The sequence below is a fragment of the Diaporthe amygdali genome (assembly GCF_026229845.1).
Source record: "Diaporthe amygdali strain CAA958 chromosome Unknown NODE_9_length_1275696_cov_64_842800, whole genome shotgun sequence".
NCBI lineage: Eukaryota > Fungi > Ascomycota > Sordariomycetes > Diaporthales > Diaporthaceae > Diaporthe > Diaporthe amygdali.
The window spans coordinates 224,789-240,250 of record NW_026517029.1 but is presented as its reverse complement, the minus strand read 5'-3'; the positions used below and the strand labels follow the sequence as shown (position 1 = coordinate 240,250).

Sequence of the window (15,462 nt, the reverse complement as noted above, 5' to 3'; positions counted from 1 at the left end):
GTGGAGAACCATGTGGGCAGAGCTCAGCGGTAATCGTGGCCGTCAATCTGTTTGAATTGGCCACTGGGTACTAGCTCTTTCGATTGCCTAGTAGTAATTACGATCACCCGAATTGTCAGAAAATTCTCATCCCACTGACTACGAACGGAGGGATTCCTTTACATACGTAGGTATGGGTCAATCCAGCCCTCGTCTGTGGCCCCCATCGAGCCATCAAGTCTCATTTTTCTCACTCATCAGGTGGGCCAACAATAGTGAACAAACAAGTAGGCTAGATGATAAAATTACCGCTCTCTGATTTCATTTCAACGTTCACTGCGTTATGCTTGCTCCATTATATCTGCTCCTGATGCAGATAGATGCCCAGTCCTTCTAGGGTATACACCGAGGCCTGTAATGTTTTCTGCCTCGTCCTGTTGTTCCCGGCTGTATAACTCAAACCAGCTCCAGGGGAAGAGAAAGGGTTGCATCCATTTTCCTCTGTAGTTAAACGCGTCCGGCGTGATATGTCTCTATTCCAGCCAGTTGCCCATGCTTTGTTTACCACGCTCCAATCACACCAATGTATCCTTTCGGTATCGTGTAACACCCAATGCTAACATGCCAATCCCAAACGGCGCTATGATCAGCTCATCCGCTCTTGGAAATGCAACCAGCCGACCCAAACCAGCGAAAACAAACCGGACGCCAGGATAGTCATCGTATCGAGTTGTATCGTACAGCAGCAACCCAGCTGCAATAATTTCTGGAAGGTTTGTCATATATATGCACCACCTCCGTGTGCCGGTGGCTTGGGCGGCGGTGTTGGTGGCGTTTGGTCCCTGCCACGGCCCTCGTTCCATCTGCTTCTCTGAGGCTCGCTCCCCTTCTCACTTGAGTCGCCGCTACCGGATCTTCCCCTCGGCGGACTGTCTGTGATACCACGTCCATAGCGCGTCATTTTATCGTCACTGTACAATGCGTCGTCATCGTACGGATACTCGTCGGACCCCTCGAAGTCATCCTCCTCGTACAAGGGCAACGCCGGAGTTGATGAGTAACCAGGCCCTCGGTCGTTACTGTCGCCCTTTACGAGACCTAAACGTTCCTCTTCTGCACGGGGTGGTTAGCCAACCGGTCTAAGAACAGTGAGGGTCTAACCAGGGTTTGATATCGAAAGACTTACCAGTCGCGGTCTTTGCGTGCGGGGCACTGTATCCCCTGCTGGATATTGGCCTGCTCGTGGATTTAGAACTTGTAGGCCTCTCTTCTGCCCCGTCGTTTCCGTGGTCGCGGTTTCGCTTAAAGACGTTCTGGAAGGAAAATTGTCTTCTGGCTGAGTGCTGCTGACCATGCGGCGGTGGCGTGGGGGGCGCAAGGCTCGCGTTGTCTGGTGTGTGCCTGGTCTCGCCGCCGAACTGGATGTGTCTCCCAGGGGCACCGATGCTGTCGGAAGAGCCGTGTGATCCCGGGTCGTAGTCGGTCTTAACGCCAGCGGGCACCCCATAAGCGCCGCCGTGGGCCACAGAAATTTCGGTCAGCTGCACAGGGTGCATGGGGCTTTGGATCTTATTGGCAGAAATGTTCAGGGCGTTCGACGAGTCGCTCCCCAGTGAAGACTGTCTGAACTCCGGATGTCCTGGCAACACACTCGTAGCGCGCGACCGGATCGTACCCATGATACTAGAAAGGCCTGCACTAAACGGTCTATCTTGCTCGGCGAGTTCTTGGTCGGTTGGAAAGTGCGACATGCCAAGTGGGGGGTGTGAGCTTCCGGTATTCGGTGTCATGGGGAAGTTCTGCGGCGTCGTTATCTGCCTACTATGTTGACTTCCGAGCGCTGGGTGAAGGTCAGTCAGTTGTTATGCGCCTTCTGTCCAGCTACCACAGAGAGGTAGTAGCCGCGATGCCAAGTTGGCGTGGCTTCGAGGATTTGTTTGGCGGTCCACTCGGGCCCTTCACCTCATTACAAAAGTAGGGAAGATGCTAGGTGACATGCTGTAGACTTACTTGTTCTGCGCCTCCGCAAACCGTCCCATTCGAATTGCGGCTGTCCGTCCTCGCTGACCGCCTCGAGCCGCTCCTGCTCCTTCTCGGCACGAATTCGCTTCAACTCTTCTATCTCCATCTTCTCACGTGTTGTGGAGAAGCGGCGCACCAGAGCAGCGGCGCCTCGAATAGCGTCTGCCTTGGGCTCCGACTCAGCCTGCTCCTGTTCAGCAATTGTACGGACCTGGTTAAGATCACCACTGAAAACTGCGGCGTCGGGCACATCTTTGGCGGATTTTGACAGCTGTAGCAGGACCACCCCGGAGCAGATAGTGAGAAAACCCATGACAACGGTCACAATCGAGGAAGCGGTCCCTTTAAAGCCCTGAAATAGCACGGCAGATGTGATGATGGTGGTGCTGGTGAAGTAAACGTAATAGGTTGGTGTGACCATTGCGGCATTGAAGATGTTTAATGCTTTCTGTTAAGGGTGTTAGAGACAAGCTTCAGGAATTCAACAGAGGGGCCGACTTGCGTTCAAGAAGATGATCTCCGTCAGGAGCGTTCCAATGACGAACACCAACAAAACGTAGATGAACCACTGGTTGAATTGTTGTTTCCCGCCAATCTGCGCGACAATCGCAGCGCCCAGGCCCTGGGTCGCCACGACACTTAGGCCTCCAACCCAGCTGCAAATGGAGATGTACACCATCATGTTCTTCTTTCCATACTTGGGCCCAACAAAATAGGCGACAATGGCGGAGCCAACGATAATGACGCCAGCGTAACTAAGGAAGCCGGGCGCGATGACGAATTTCTGCATCTCCTGGATGTCCGCGACCGAAGACTCCTCGGGCGCATTCATGACGATGACGACGGAGCCCACAATGCACAGGAAGCAAGCGACCTTGCCGACCATGCTCAACCTTTCCTTGAGGAATATGGCCGAGAGAATGCTGGTGATAACAACGGACAGGGCTCCCATTGGCGTGACGAGGATGGCATCTGTGAATGCGTATGCGACGAAGTTGAGAACCTCGCCCAAAATCATAAGGGTCATTCCTGACCACCAGAAGGCGTTCTTGAGATAGCCATATCCCTCGCCGGCTTCTTCCTGGTACTTCTCATTGGCCTTGAGCAGTCCGACCTTCTTGAGCACGAACGACGTTCCGATAAACAGGCCAGAGCCAATAGCCAGGCAGATACCTATTACTTTGTATACGGGCGGGCGCTCGTCCTTGGATGTGTCGGTAGAGGTGTCGTTGGCTCGGGTGTAGAGCTCGTGCGCTGTAGACAGCACCGCTCCCGCGGCGGCTTCCATGCTGAAATGGTGTGGCACGAGTCGAGGGTGATGGTGAGTTTCTGAGGTTCGGGAGGCGGCGCAAACGACGACAGAGTCGTCGATGCAGCGTGGAGGGGCAGGTGGACCTGAGCTGTTTTGTTGTGCGGCCCGGTGTTGAGGCTCGAGAAGGTGCTGACGTCGTGGGGCAGTCGGTCAGCCAGCCAACCGACGGAAATGCGGTTCGTGGCTCGCGGGTGTAAATATTCGGCTCCCTATATCCGTGAATCCTCCATGTGTAATTTCCCACGATGATCAGGTCGACTTTGGAAGCAGTGGATAATGGATCTTGGCCTGAGGAAATTGGTAGCGTGCGGCTTGGGGAGAGGCGGCGGGATTTGCGAATAAGGGTGTTGTTATTGTTGTCTTCGTCTTATCGTACAGGGAACAGGCCGGGTGGTGGAGCGGGCGTGGGACATTAATTGTGTGGAATTATGGACCAGACCGGCCCAGCTGCGCGGATCGAAGGACAGGAGTAGGCTGGTTTGGAAACTCTACTGGACTTGGGACGATGTCAATCACTGCCTGCAAGGCAGAAAGAGTGGCGGATGCAGACGGACAGGGTACGTACAGCCGCCAGTGGTCATGGAAGCGCCGGTCTTGAGACGCTGGACGTGCGATGTCTTGCTGGGGGTGGGGGGCGTTGGGAATACGTTGGTTGTTACGGGCGACCCGGGAAAAGCAAGCCTGTACTTTGTACAATAGTCCTGAGACCCTGGGAGTAGCGGTCCCGAGGCCGAGGCAGCAGGGAATCGGGCGATAAAAAGAGGTGGAGGTAGGGAGGTGGGCGCAAAGTCAAAGGCTATTTATTTTTGTCGTCGTGGATGGGCTGCTGGTGGTTGGGTTGAGTTTGGGTTTGGGTTTGGTGTGGTGGGGTGGTGGGATGGCAGACTCGATCACCCTCCAGTTAGAGACACAAATGACGAGGACTCAGGCTATCATGTCAAGACAACAAGCATGAGGAGGGACTTGAGAATTGAACGAGCATTGGATCGTATGGCAGCGCAGTGCATTCATTCAATGAGTTGGTGTTGGTTTGGACTGAGGTGGTGCTGGGTGCCGAAGTGCACCAGTCACCCGCCACAGGTCAACAACAGTGGGTGCAGGGGGGGCAACCGCAAGCAGATCATTGACGGACAACGCTTCCTCGACGCTTCCAAGGCTCGTTCCATGGTGCATGGTTACCAGCGGTGGTGGGGCCTGTGAGACAGCACAGCTGAAAACCGGGTTGGGGAGCCTATGCCGTCAGAGGAACCAACTGGTAAGAATCCAGTGGCACTCCCATCTAGTGTGCTAACAGAGGCGACCAGCCAGGCACGCTAGGCCAGCAAGCAGGTTCTGGACTCGACCCTTTTTTGTCTCTGGGTGCAGTTACGTGCAGTCGTGCAGGTGCAAGGGGTCCCGACGGCTTGGCTCACCGTGTTGTGGCTTCCGTTTCGACATGGTCGTCTTGTCGGCCGCCTGTACTTGCATCTAGTTTGCACTTGCTGACGTTGTCACGGTTGTATCTGGACTCTCCTCTAACAATAAGCTGTCGTCTCTCCTCCCTCTATCGATCGTGTCAGGAGCCCTCACCGACTCATCTCGTATTCACTCATCCATTCAGTCTACAAATCAATGGCTACAACAACTTACGACCGCGCACACGACATGGGCCCGGCTGGCGTGATGGGCCCAGCGCGGTCTGCCACTCTGTAGCTCCAACCCATCGAGGCTGTGCAGAGGTCTGTCTGACAGGGTGGGCTGGCCACCGCTGTCGACAATCTGTCGGACAATATCTTCCACAGTCTGCCCAGACACGACTACTGTACAGTACTGTCGACTGTTCTTCCCTCGAACTAGCCATTCTCTGCTTCGGCCGACCCTATTCTGCAATTGGATTTGCTCCTTTCCCTTTCAAGCACAAAGTTCCGGGCCTGCTTGTCCAGGTCGAGTCTTCCCTTTCCGCATCAATCATGGCGCACCTGTTTCCACAAGTCAGATCGATCTAAAGTCATGGGTTCCAAGGCTTTCATGCCCAGTGTCCTTGTGCTGCAGTGCTGTGGTCTGCTCTCTAGATGTCCATGTCTAGCACTTAGTTTGAGGGCCAATTGCCGATCAGCAGAACGTGAACTCATTGGTGACCGTACGTCAGTGGCTTTTTCAATGCGACACCACCTCCCAACGCCCCTGGCCGATCCATAGGTCCACGTCCTTTTGAGGTGCAACACCGTGGCAGCCCTTGGTGGGGAGGGGGCCCAACTGAGCTGGGGAGAGCCAGACTGTCGACTGTCAGCCAGCCTGCCATGCGCCGCCAGAGTATGTTGTCACAGTGCCAAACTGTCTGTTACACAACCTTACCAACCTGCCCAGCCAGACAAAGCGTGCGCGGTACTGCTGCAGATGACTCGGTAGCGACCCGAATACCCACCCGAACACGCTCTGATCATCTTCAACGTCTGAACTTGCCCATCTCGGCAAGCTTCAGCGACAGAACAGCATCTCAGCATTCCCAGATCTCCCCGACCTGTCCGCCTGTCCGAACCTTATCTGGCTGTTTGATCTGATGCCTCTGCACATCCGCAACTGCACCGCCCAGAACGCTACGGCGCCACCATCCCTAGCCCGTTGACTGCGCCCGCCACTCGCCATCGGAGCCGCGCAAGCCCCTTCTCTTGCGACGCAGTGTGTCCCGCCTGTGACTGGGGGTGTTGCCCACCTTGCAGGCGGCCAGAGCCATCAAACTTTCCTGATGTCGGCCACTGCCGCGGCAAGCTGAAAGAAGCTCAGCCAGGACGGAACGAACTCGAGTCCGAGTCCGCCCATGTAGCATCCCATCCCCATGGTTGCGGAGGCGCAACTGGAGCCGATCCTGGGCGTCCCATCACGACCGATCCCAATCGCTCGCTGCCTGGGTTTGATTGGCCGTGGTTGAACACCTCAAACCCTTGATTGACACAGATATGGGCCCCATTCGGCCGACTCGTCCTCGACCCGGCGCATGGCTTTGAGACGACGTTTCAGGCCGTCGACCACGTGCTCGACCACGAGCTCGACCTTCCAGAGGGCAGAGTATAGTCCAACTTCTTAAGCAACAAACGGTGGATTTGGCTGATATTGTTTCATTGAAACATCTCTCGTCAACAACCGACATCTTGTGAGTTGTAAGTTCTTTGGCAGTTGCAAGCGGCGGTGTCAGGACTTCAACGAAGGAATGAGCACTCTGTAGAGGTCGCAATCGCCACATGCGCTGGTACTCAACCCATCAATTGTGTCAAGCCCGGTCGCCAGCTTGGAGCGTTGGTCAATGAAGTCCTACGCTTCAAACACCTTCACCAACTTCGCTTACTGTGGTCACATATATAAAAGTTATCCAAGCCTAAAATTGAAACTGTACATAAATGCTATGTGAAAAAAGTTATACAGCCCTGATGGCTTCTTCATGTTCATCTATACCTTGAGGCTTTTCCACTCTATCGTAACCCCCGTCAAATGAGATGGACAGCCAAGATGAATGCAAATACAAACCCAGGCACTACCTCAAAGTTTCGTCCCGAACCAGCAATTGTTGCCAAAGCCGTCGTCTTTGGCCCCGCAGGCAGTTGACCTGTGCCTGTGCCTGTGCCGGAACCTGCAACTCCAGACGCCCCCTGAGCTGCGGCAGAAGACAAGGCGTTGCCCGCCACGGGGGCTTCAGTGACTTCTGTAGTGGCAACGACATCTGTCGTCGTGAAAGCCACGGGCGTGACCAACTTCGAAGCAACCACGGTGGTGGTCGACGAGATGGTGGAACAGTCCGCTCCCGATTTTCCTGGGTTACATGCTGTTATGACCGTCGCCGACGTCGTGTACAAGGTCGAGGTCGATTGCCGCGTGCTGGTCAGCCTGATTGTTGTTGTTCGTGTAATCGTGCTGCGGATGGTCGGCGAGCCGCTGTCGGCTGGCACAGGGTGGGCGAGCCCCGTAGAGGAATGAGAGTCTACTGCTCCTGCTGCCGGAACAGGGACTGAGCCGTCCGGCCCAGGCGATGCTCCTGGAGGAGGTGCGGACCCTTGCTCTGCTGCGGCGCCTGAGCTATCCGTACTTTCGTGGGCGCTATTGTGTGCCGACGGGCTCGCATCACCGCTCTTGTCTGCGGGCGTGGCCGCGGATGGAGGTGCGGACTGCGACAGTGATCCCGAGAGTTTCAATTCTGTGTCTGTATTGTACAGCGATGCAGTGGGTTGGCCGTAGTTCATCGACGTGGTCGCGTCATGGGATCCGGCCAACGAAGTTAAGGACGGCATAGCATGCACCTCGTTGGGAGGGATTACCGTAGACGAAGACTGCGGCGGTGTGCCATCACTGACACGAGATTCACTTGGGTTGGTCGAAGACGTTCCCTTCTCCGACTGCGTCCCCGACCCATTTTCAGGAGCTACGGTAGTGGAAGCAGGCAGCGATGGTGAGTCGCTACCCGTATGAGTCTCGCCTGGCTTACCCGAGGACACAATTTGCGACTGCTTCTGCGAGCCATCCTTTGGAGGGCTGATTGTTGATGAAGAAGTCAGGGATTCGCTTCCGTTGCCTTGAAAAATCGTCTGCGACGACTGCTTCTCTGAGCCTTCTTTGGGAGTATTGCTTGTTGATGAGGATAGTGGCGGTGCGCTCTCACTAGGATGAGTCTCGCTTGGATTGCCAGTGGACACCCCTGGGGAACCGCCAGGAGACACGCCTGAAGTGCTGGTGACGGGACAGACAGTTGTATAAGCCGCGACAACCTCCGTTGTGACAACTGTTGACTTTGCCGGACAGTTCTTCACTTCTGGTCCACATGAAGTCACGGTGTAGATGTTTGTGCTGTAAACTGTGGAAGTTGTGAGTTCGGGCTGCTTAGAGGAGGCTTCTGGAGTGTTTCCTGACAGAACGGAACTTTGCTTTGATTGAGACCCAGTGACTTTACCAGACGAGTCCTTTGGAATCGTGGAGGTTTGAGGAGAAGGAGAGGCAGGAAGCTTTCGTGATTCCTGACGGGCTGAGTCTTCAGATGACGTGGTTTGTCCTGGTGTCTTGATCGATGAGGAGTCCTTCAAGGATAAAGATGTGGCTTCACCCATGGATGAAGAAGGCTTAGAGCCAGGAGTCTGCCCACCCGTTGTCGACAATGAAGTCGTGTGCCCTGCTGATGGAGATGGTGCCTTCGACCCCGGCTCCGTAGATGAGCTTTTTGGTGCTGAAGACTGACTCTTGTCTTCAGTTACAGGACAGACTGTGGTATAATCGACTACAACATCCGTCACAAGCACAGTCGAGGTGAGAGGCTTATTAGCGGGGCAATTTGTGACAGTCGAGTTGCACGATGTGACTGTTTCATAGATGGTAGTCTTGTACACTGTGCTTGTCGTGAGCTGAACAGATCCTGTGCTTCTACTTGCCTGGGCACTCCCGCCGTTGGCTGTGTTCGTTGTGTTCGCACCACCCGCGACTCTGCTCGAGGAGAGGAACTGGGATGAGCTTGCGCTCAAAGTGCTGGTGTCCTTTGTGGTGGTAGAAGGGGCCGGAGGAGCAGCGCTGAGGGTGTTGAGCGCGGTGGAGCTGAGAATGGTAGATAAAGACTTAGGTAATTCATTCAGACACTGGACGCTGTTACTGGAGCCTGTCTTGTCGGTGTAGTTGAAGTATGCACACTTTGACTGTGGCACCAGGTTCACACTCTTGACGTAAGCAGTATACGGTAACCGAGTGAAATCTGCTAGACCTCCGGCCCATTGTATGACACCTGGGGGCTTAGACGGATCACCTGCGACCCACACGCCGAGGTGGAAGCGCGATGGCGTTTGCGGGTATTGATGCTGATCGTTGTCGCAATTCTTTTTATATAGCGTCCGAACAGCTTTTCCGTCGATAGACCACGTCAAACTGTCGGCCGACCAGTCTATACCATATGTGTGGAGCCCAGTTGTCATGTTGAACCCTGGAGAGACGAATGTCGAGCGATCATAGCTGCCTGTTATACCCTTGCCGAAGTAATTTGTTTGCACCGTGGGCTGCTTCTGGGCATAGTCATTACCGCTCCACTCCCAATCGACCTCGTCTGCAGTATCCGACATTAGGACTGCTGAAGTGATAACACCTGCCCCAGGGGCAGCTTGGAGTTGTACATCGACTTTCCCGTATAGGAAGTAAGCCGTTGTCCAGATATACGGTGCATCAAAGCGTTTTTCAATGGGGAAGACTCCACCATTCGCACTGTCTGTGCGGAAGGTTGCATAGTTTGCGATAGTCCAGCCGTTGTTCGCAACGTCTGCGGTAGAAATCTTGGTGAAGTCTGTGCGAAAGGGTGAGACAATTCCTGGGATGGGGGCACAGGTCTCTGTCTAGCATTAGCAAGTTGGTCTACGGGGAACTTTTTGGGCTTGGTTCCAGCATGTCATTCTGTCTCACCTGATAATGGTTTACATTCTGCATTGACCGTGGTTATTCCAATCGTTGATATAGCGCATATCAGGCTGCGAGTTTTCATCTTCAATCAATCAGATAGTCTTGATTCAGGTGATATAAGTGAATATCTTGAGCAGGAGCTGCTCAGCAGAATGGGATATACGAGTGCTCTTGAGAAGGTTTGGCCTTGAGTGGCTGGAAAGGTAGGTATTGCCCAGTCCTTTGGACAAAGAGGCGGATGCTTCATCTTGCACACCCGTACATATGCACTTGAGTCAAAGGCGATTTGTGGCGATATGGTTTTCAATCAAGCACAGTACAAAGGATGTTCAAACTTGCTTGTTGCCAACGGCCCCGTGTTCCCTTTCCGGAAGCGCCCTATAGTTCTATGGTTTCAACATTCCATGGTTGCTCAACCACTGAATTCGATCGGTAATAGAGTGCATACCTATGTGAGATAAATGCCAAAGCTGTAAGAGACTTTACCCTAAGAGACTTACTCCTTTGGGGATAGTAGTGCGCGTGCACTTTGTTGCGCGTCATGCACTTGTTTTCTTTGCTCACCGTCTCATCAGGTCTATAGAACACATCGAAGTCACGTCGGCCGAAGCCAATATTTCAGAGAAGTTCAGCTTTTGCATTGTGGGAAATTTCCACGAGCGACACATTATGCTGCATCATGAGTGACCTATATTCAGGTACGATGGAAGCATTCGATGCAATAGGACCGCTTGATAATTATGAGATTCAGTCAACATGTCCATCACCTTTCCTGGCTACATAGACCTGAAAACTATCATACGAAGCTTCTGTTTGCCCCCATATTCTCATTGCCTCATCTTGGTATTGGTAAATGTATATGGTCATCACGTCCGCCGTCGCACGCCCCTACTTCATTTTCAGTACCAGTCACCCACAGCGTCGGACTTGCTGTGACTCACGGAAATCAAGAGAGACGTTTGATATCCGAAGATAAATTCTTGGATGTTGCAGCCAAAATAAGTAGAATGTGGAAGACGCTGCTCGTGGGAGGGCCAGCACTTGCGACCTCGTCGATAGAGCCTTTCTCCCTGACTCGGCGGTGTCTGGCCGTGTTTGAGTGTGGAGCACGTTGCTGGTTCAGGAAGAGGTCGAAACAATCAGGCACGCAATTAATCCAACAGAACTTATTAAATTGAAGGCCGGCGTCAGAAAGACAGAGGTCGGAGCCGCAAAGGCGGGCGCGACCAACCGTGACCAACGGGCGGCCGCTGATAAAAATAGAGGGCCAAGACGTGGCGACCGGACCAGCAATTCGACCAACACAAATGAGCGCAGCGCTTAGATACATAATGCAGGTGATGAACTTGGAGCGCCACCAGATCAGAGGACGTATTATTGACACTACGCATCACCAACTCACAACATTAGAGGTATTCATCTGGTGACCGTCAACAGTCGGTATGGACAAGGAACATCATTTATCACAGAACATTCTCTCGCTCCCAGACGAGCTCCTCGTTGAAATCTTCAGTGCGGTCAAGACTTACAACCCTGCCAATCAGGCACAGCATACGTCTTTTGCCAGCTCTTCTGAGGATATTGCCAATGTCAGGCTGGTGTGCCGCCGATTCGCCGCCTGCAGCTCGCATCTGCTGGTCCACTATATACGCTTGGATGGGATCAACTGGGAGTCCTTGAAAAAGCTCGAGGCCATCTCCAGCCATCCAGTGATCCGAAATGGGGTCCATATTGTTAGGCTTGTCCCGCAATTCTACACACCAATCTTCGCTAATGATGTTCGACGGTTCGCCTGGTACGCGGTGAACAAGGTATTTGGGGAAGCATTGCGGTACAAGGAGAATTTGGAAGCCGCTCACGATGCTGATGATGAGAGCTTCAACACGAGACGACATGAGTCTGCAGTGGTGCTGGCGAAGGTCAAGGCCGTCCTCAAGACATGGAGTCGCGTGAGCCTGGATGAGATGGAAGACGCCATCGGTTCCTGGAGTATTGACTTTGACAAGTCCAATCAGGATTGTATGGCACTGCAGCGTAGGAACTCTGGCGAGAAAGACAAGAGCGAGGAGGAACGGAATCTCCAGCTACTGCATATCGCTCACCATATCTACCGGCTACGCTATCAGGATCAAGAGCAACTTCGACACAACGATGTCTTTATTAGGAGGTTTGCAGCAGCCATGGCTAGGATGCCGAAGGCCAAGGGGCTCGAGATTCATGACTTTCAACAGGATTGCGAAATGGAACAAGAGAACTTGTCCCACCAGAAAACCGATGAGTATGCTGGTCTGGTGGACATCGACTTACTGGTTCAGCCTATGTCTTGGGATGAGGCCACGGACCGACAACTCGGCGACCCCCCTGTTGAGCTTCTTTTCAAGCTTCCAATCGCGATCCACCAAGTCGGAGCCCGGCTTGACAGGATATCGTTGCAGACAATCACATGCGCAGAGCACTATTACCCTCTGTTTGAAAAAGTTGGCATGAGTGACTTTATCAGCCTGGGAACAGCAATCAACAAGATGAATCTGAAAAGTTTCATTTTCTTGCATCAGGCGGAGATGAAACCACGAATACGGCAAAGCCCATCAGAAGAGGAGATCGATGCTTTCGACAGCTTCATCTCGGCGATGACAAACAGTGGCAGCCTGGAAAGATGTTGGCTGCGTCTCGACAGCGGATGGTCTGACGGCGGGCTCGACGTGGAGAATCGAGAAACTGGCCTCGGGCCCTTTCTTCTTTCTGACGCGGACTCGCTAGACCGCTGGGGACACCCCGAATGGCTCAGCCTCCGTGACATCCATCTGTCTGATTTTGCTCTGCACCTCTCCGACCTGGAACGCCTAGCTGCGCAGCTCAAGGACTCGGGGACTCGACTCGAGTTCCTCACACTGCAACGCATCCGGCTTCTCAGCGGGACGTGGTCACAAGCTCTTGAGATCCTGCGGAAGGTGGAAGTTGAGTACGAGAAGCAGCTTGTGGAACCGAAGGGGGCCGAGTGCGAAGACGTGACGATGATGCGAGGCGGGCGATACGATGCTGTTTTTGGGAGGTCTTGGGACGAGACGAGAAGCCTGGCCGAGGACTTTATCAACGGAGACATGAAACATAACCCGCTGGATGAGAGTTACACCATCGAATTCTTGTATTCTGTGGATGGTGAAGATGTCATCGTGGAAATCACCATGGATGACGAATCTGAGGATTTGCCAGAAGCAGGGGAGCCGCAAGATGAGACGGTTTCGCAGATCATATCGCAGATTGCTTTTTGAATGAAATTATCGTGTCACTGAGTATACTGGCAAACTACCATAATCTATCAGAGGGTCCACGAGCACGTTGCTGTTAGAAAACTCCTGTCTGAAAGGGCTCATGTGCCCGATATCAGATGCGTGAGTGTGTCTCTGTAATCGTCGCATAGCTTGTGCTTGTACGGGGAATATGATCCGTACTGCTCTATTTTCCAAATTTTATTTTGCTGCATTAATCATGCTCTCATTGAAACGGCTTGCTATAGGAGCCCTGCGGCTGCTAGAGTCTGCTGTGCGCTCTAAAATCCGTTCAGGGTCCCTGGGGAAGAAATAGGTGAAAGATTGGAACACATCGCTGGCCACATATAAGCTGATCCTGCAGCCCAACTAACTTGAGTGTCTAGTCACATGTATCATAGCGCCTGTGAGACAGAAGGAGATGAGGAATGCAGCTGATTTCCGATCTTGTCAGTTCGTATGCGGTACGCAAGGTTGATCTGGCTTGCTTGCGTCATGTCCATCCAGTGCCAGCCGCTCATGAATCCGGTAGGCCAGTGGACTGATCAAGCTCATGCCTCTAGTTTTGCTTGGTCCAAAGATTATACGTTTCTCCAAATGGCAAACAATTGTTGATCTCATCACCCTGCATTAGTCCCTTGTGAAAATCGATCAATGGTGAAGTCCTCGCCATGGCCGCCACACACTCACAGGAATCATCGCGCGAATCTGCTCCGCGAGATAGGCATCGTGCTGTATGTTCCCGACCAGCCACTCAGGGCGACTATTGCGCGCGTCGCGGTCCCATATTTAACCCTGAAACAGGAAATTCATCGTCGCCAGGCCAGGAACCAGGCACAAACGCTTACAGGACCCACAGCTGACCTCATAACGGGCGGGTTGGCAAGATAACAGACAGTTTGTAAACAAAAGCTGGACAAGACCCACATGCGTGAATAACGATTGGGAATCTGATTTGATTCATGGCTCACTCTCATCTAACTCTTGAAAAGGCTCCGTTGATGCTTTCCGGACAGTACGGTACAAGGACAAGGCAGGAGACACACCAGTGTGATTGGACTTTTGTGCTGTTGCGCTTCTCTCATGCTGAGCTTGCGTTTGGGACCATTGTGAAGCTCTTAGCTGAGGTTACTTCTGGTATATTGCACTGATCTAGACAAGACAGATCTGAGCTAATTAACTGGGTAGTAGGTGAGCAGCATGCTCTCAAGCTCGAGAGCTTTAGGCCTCGTCTTGACAGTCCTCCCACTCGTTCTCAGCACCCAAGCAGAAATTGTCTCGCAGCAGTTGTCTTCGGTCGAGGCCCAGGAGCAGCGCACCTGCCAAGGCACTCACATATTCCTCGCGCGAGGATATAACGAAGAATATCCGGGGAGACAGAAAGCCTTAGTTAATGCCATCTGTTCTGGGCTCACCAGCGACGAGTGTGGATATGAGGACATCTTATTCGACGACATGGAGGGGAGCGTCTATGGAAATGCGGTGTACGAAGGGGTCACGGCGGGCAAATCGCAGATCACAGCCTACGTGAAGGACTGTCCCGACGCGAAGCTTGTGCTCTCTGGGTACAGCCTTGGAGCGCATGTTGTAGGCGACATGTTGGGTGGCAATGGAGGGGCCTTCACAATATACGACACGGTAGAGCCCGAGGTCGATGGGTTTGACTCGGCCAAGGCAAGCCCTGGAAGTCATCGTAAGTGCACATTCAGATCGGCACGTCTCCTTGCTGGGGGAGGCCGGGCTCACTCCAGCAGAACTCAAAATGAGCAGTCGGGCTGATCTTGGGCAACAGTTGCTGCCGTGCTGGTCTTTGGTGATACTCGCCACACAGCAGGGCAGTCGTACAACGTCGGGTCAGGTGCCGACAAGAACAGCTACTATCCGCGGAGTGGCGCAGTGCTCGAGAAGGTGGGCGCCTTTGCTTCGGTCCTCCGATCGTACTGCGTGTCGACCGATCCAGTGTGCGCACAGGGAGACGATGTGTCGACCCATCTGGACTACTTCCAGAAGTCAGCAGATGATGCCGCAAAGTGGGTGCGGTCGATGGTGGACAAGACTGATAACGACAGTGCCGCGACGAGTGCGAGTGGCACGGTAGCTGCGAGCTCTCGAGCCGCATCGGGGACGGCCAGTACCGTTCTCTCTGCGACGACAGGGGCTGCTCTGGGCGGAAGCAACTCCACGAGCATAAGCTCCTGGTCAAACCCAAGCACCGCGGCGGGCGCGAGTACGACTGCAGCCGCAACGGGATCGGCCACGACTACTGCCCCATCTGGCAGCGGCGTGGCTACGCTCAGTCGCAAGAAGGTTCTCGTGTGGTTGGGTATGATGATGGCGTCGTGTTTCCTTGTAGGACAATAGACTTCCAGGGGCCTACCGATCGACGGCAAAACAATGCAAGTGTTTAATGTTTGCGTTTAGGTTTCTTCAAACTTTGTCACGGTTACGATGTTTCGCAAATGACACATGTGCTCGCTTGAGGACTGT

At 53.5% G+C, this 15,462-nt stretch overlaps 4 protein-coding genes across 4 annotated transcripts; 2 read left to right on the top strand and 2 right to left on the bottom strand.

The window, feature by feature from the left end:
* Positions 1-757: 757 nt before the first annotated feature.
* On the bottom strand, positions 758-3,289 carry J7T55_012879 (Magnesium transporter NIPA2; the record flags this gene model as incomplete). Its single annotated transcript, XM_053141514.1, has 4 exons — positions 758-1,092; positions 1,166-1,819; positions 1,990-2,445; positions 2,500-3,289. The coding sequence occupies 4 exons, from the start codon at positions 3,287-3,289 to the stop codon at positions 758-760; spliced, it is 2,235 nt and encodes a 744-aa protein (XP_052995228.1).
* A 3,485-nt stretch (positions 3,290-6,774) lies between these two features.
* J7T55_012878 (extracellular cell wall glucanase crf1 allergen asp f9) lies at positions 6,775-9,733 on the bottom strand (the record flags this gene model as incomplete). The annotated part of the gene is made up of 2 exons (XM_053141513.1): positions 6,775-9,642; positions 9,710-9,733. 2 exons carry the CDS (start codon positions 9,731-9,733, stop codon positions 6,775-6,777), a joined length of 2,892 nt encoding a protein of 963 aa, XP_052995227.1.
* Positions 9,734-11,148: 1,415 nt separating this feature from the next.
* On the top strand, positions 11,149-12,978 carry J7T55_012877 (uncharacterized protein; the record flags this gene model as incomplete). Its single annotated transcript, XM_053141511.1, has 1 exon — positions 11,149-12,978. One exon carries the CDS (start codon positions 11,149-11,151, stop codon positions 12,976-12,978), a length of 1,830 nt encoding a protein of 609 aa, XP_052995226.1.
* Positions 12,979-13,646: 668 nt separating this feature from the next.
* On the top strand, positions 13,647-15,336 carry J7T55_012876 (uncharacterized protein; the record flags this gene model as incomplete). The annotated part of the gene is made up of 3 exons (XM_053141510.1): positions 13,647-13,709; positions 14,167-14,668; positions 14,768-15,336. The coding sequence occupies 3 exons, from the start codon at positions 13,647-13,649 to the stop codon at positions 15,334-15,336; spliced, it is 1,134 nt and encodes a 377-aa protein (XP_052995225.1).
* Between the last annotated feature and the right edge of the window lie 126 nt (positions 15,337-15,462).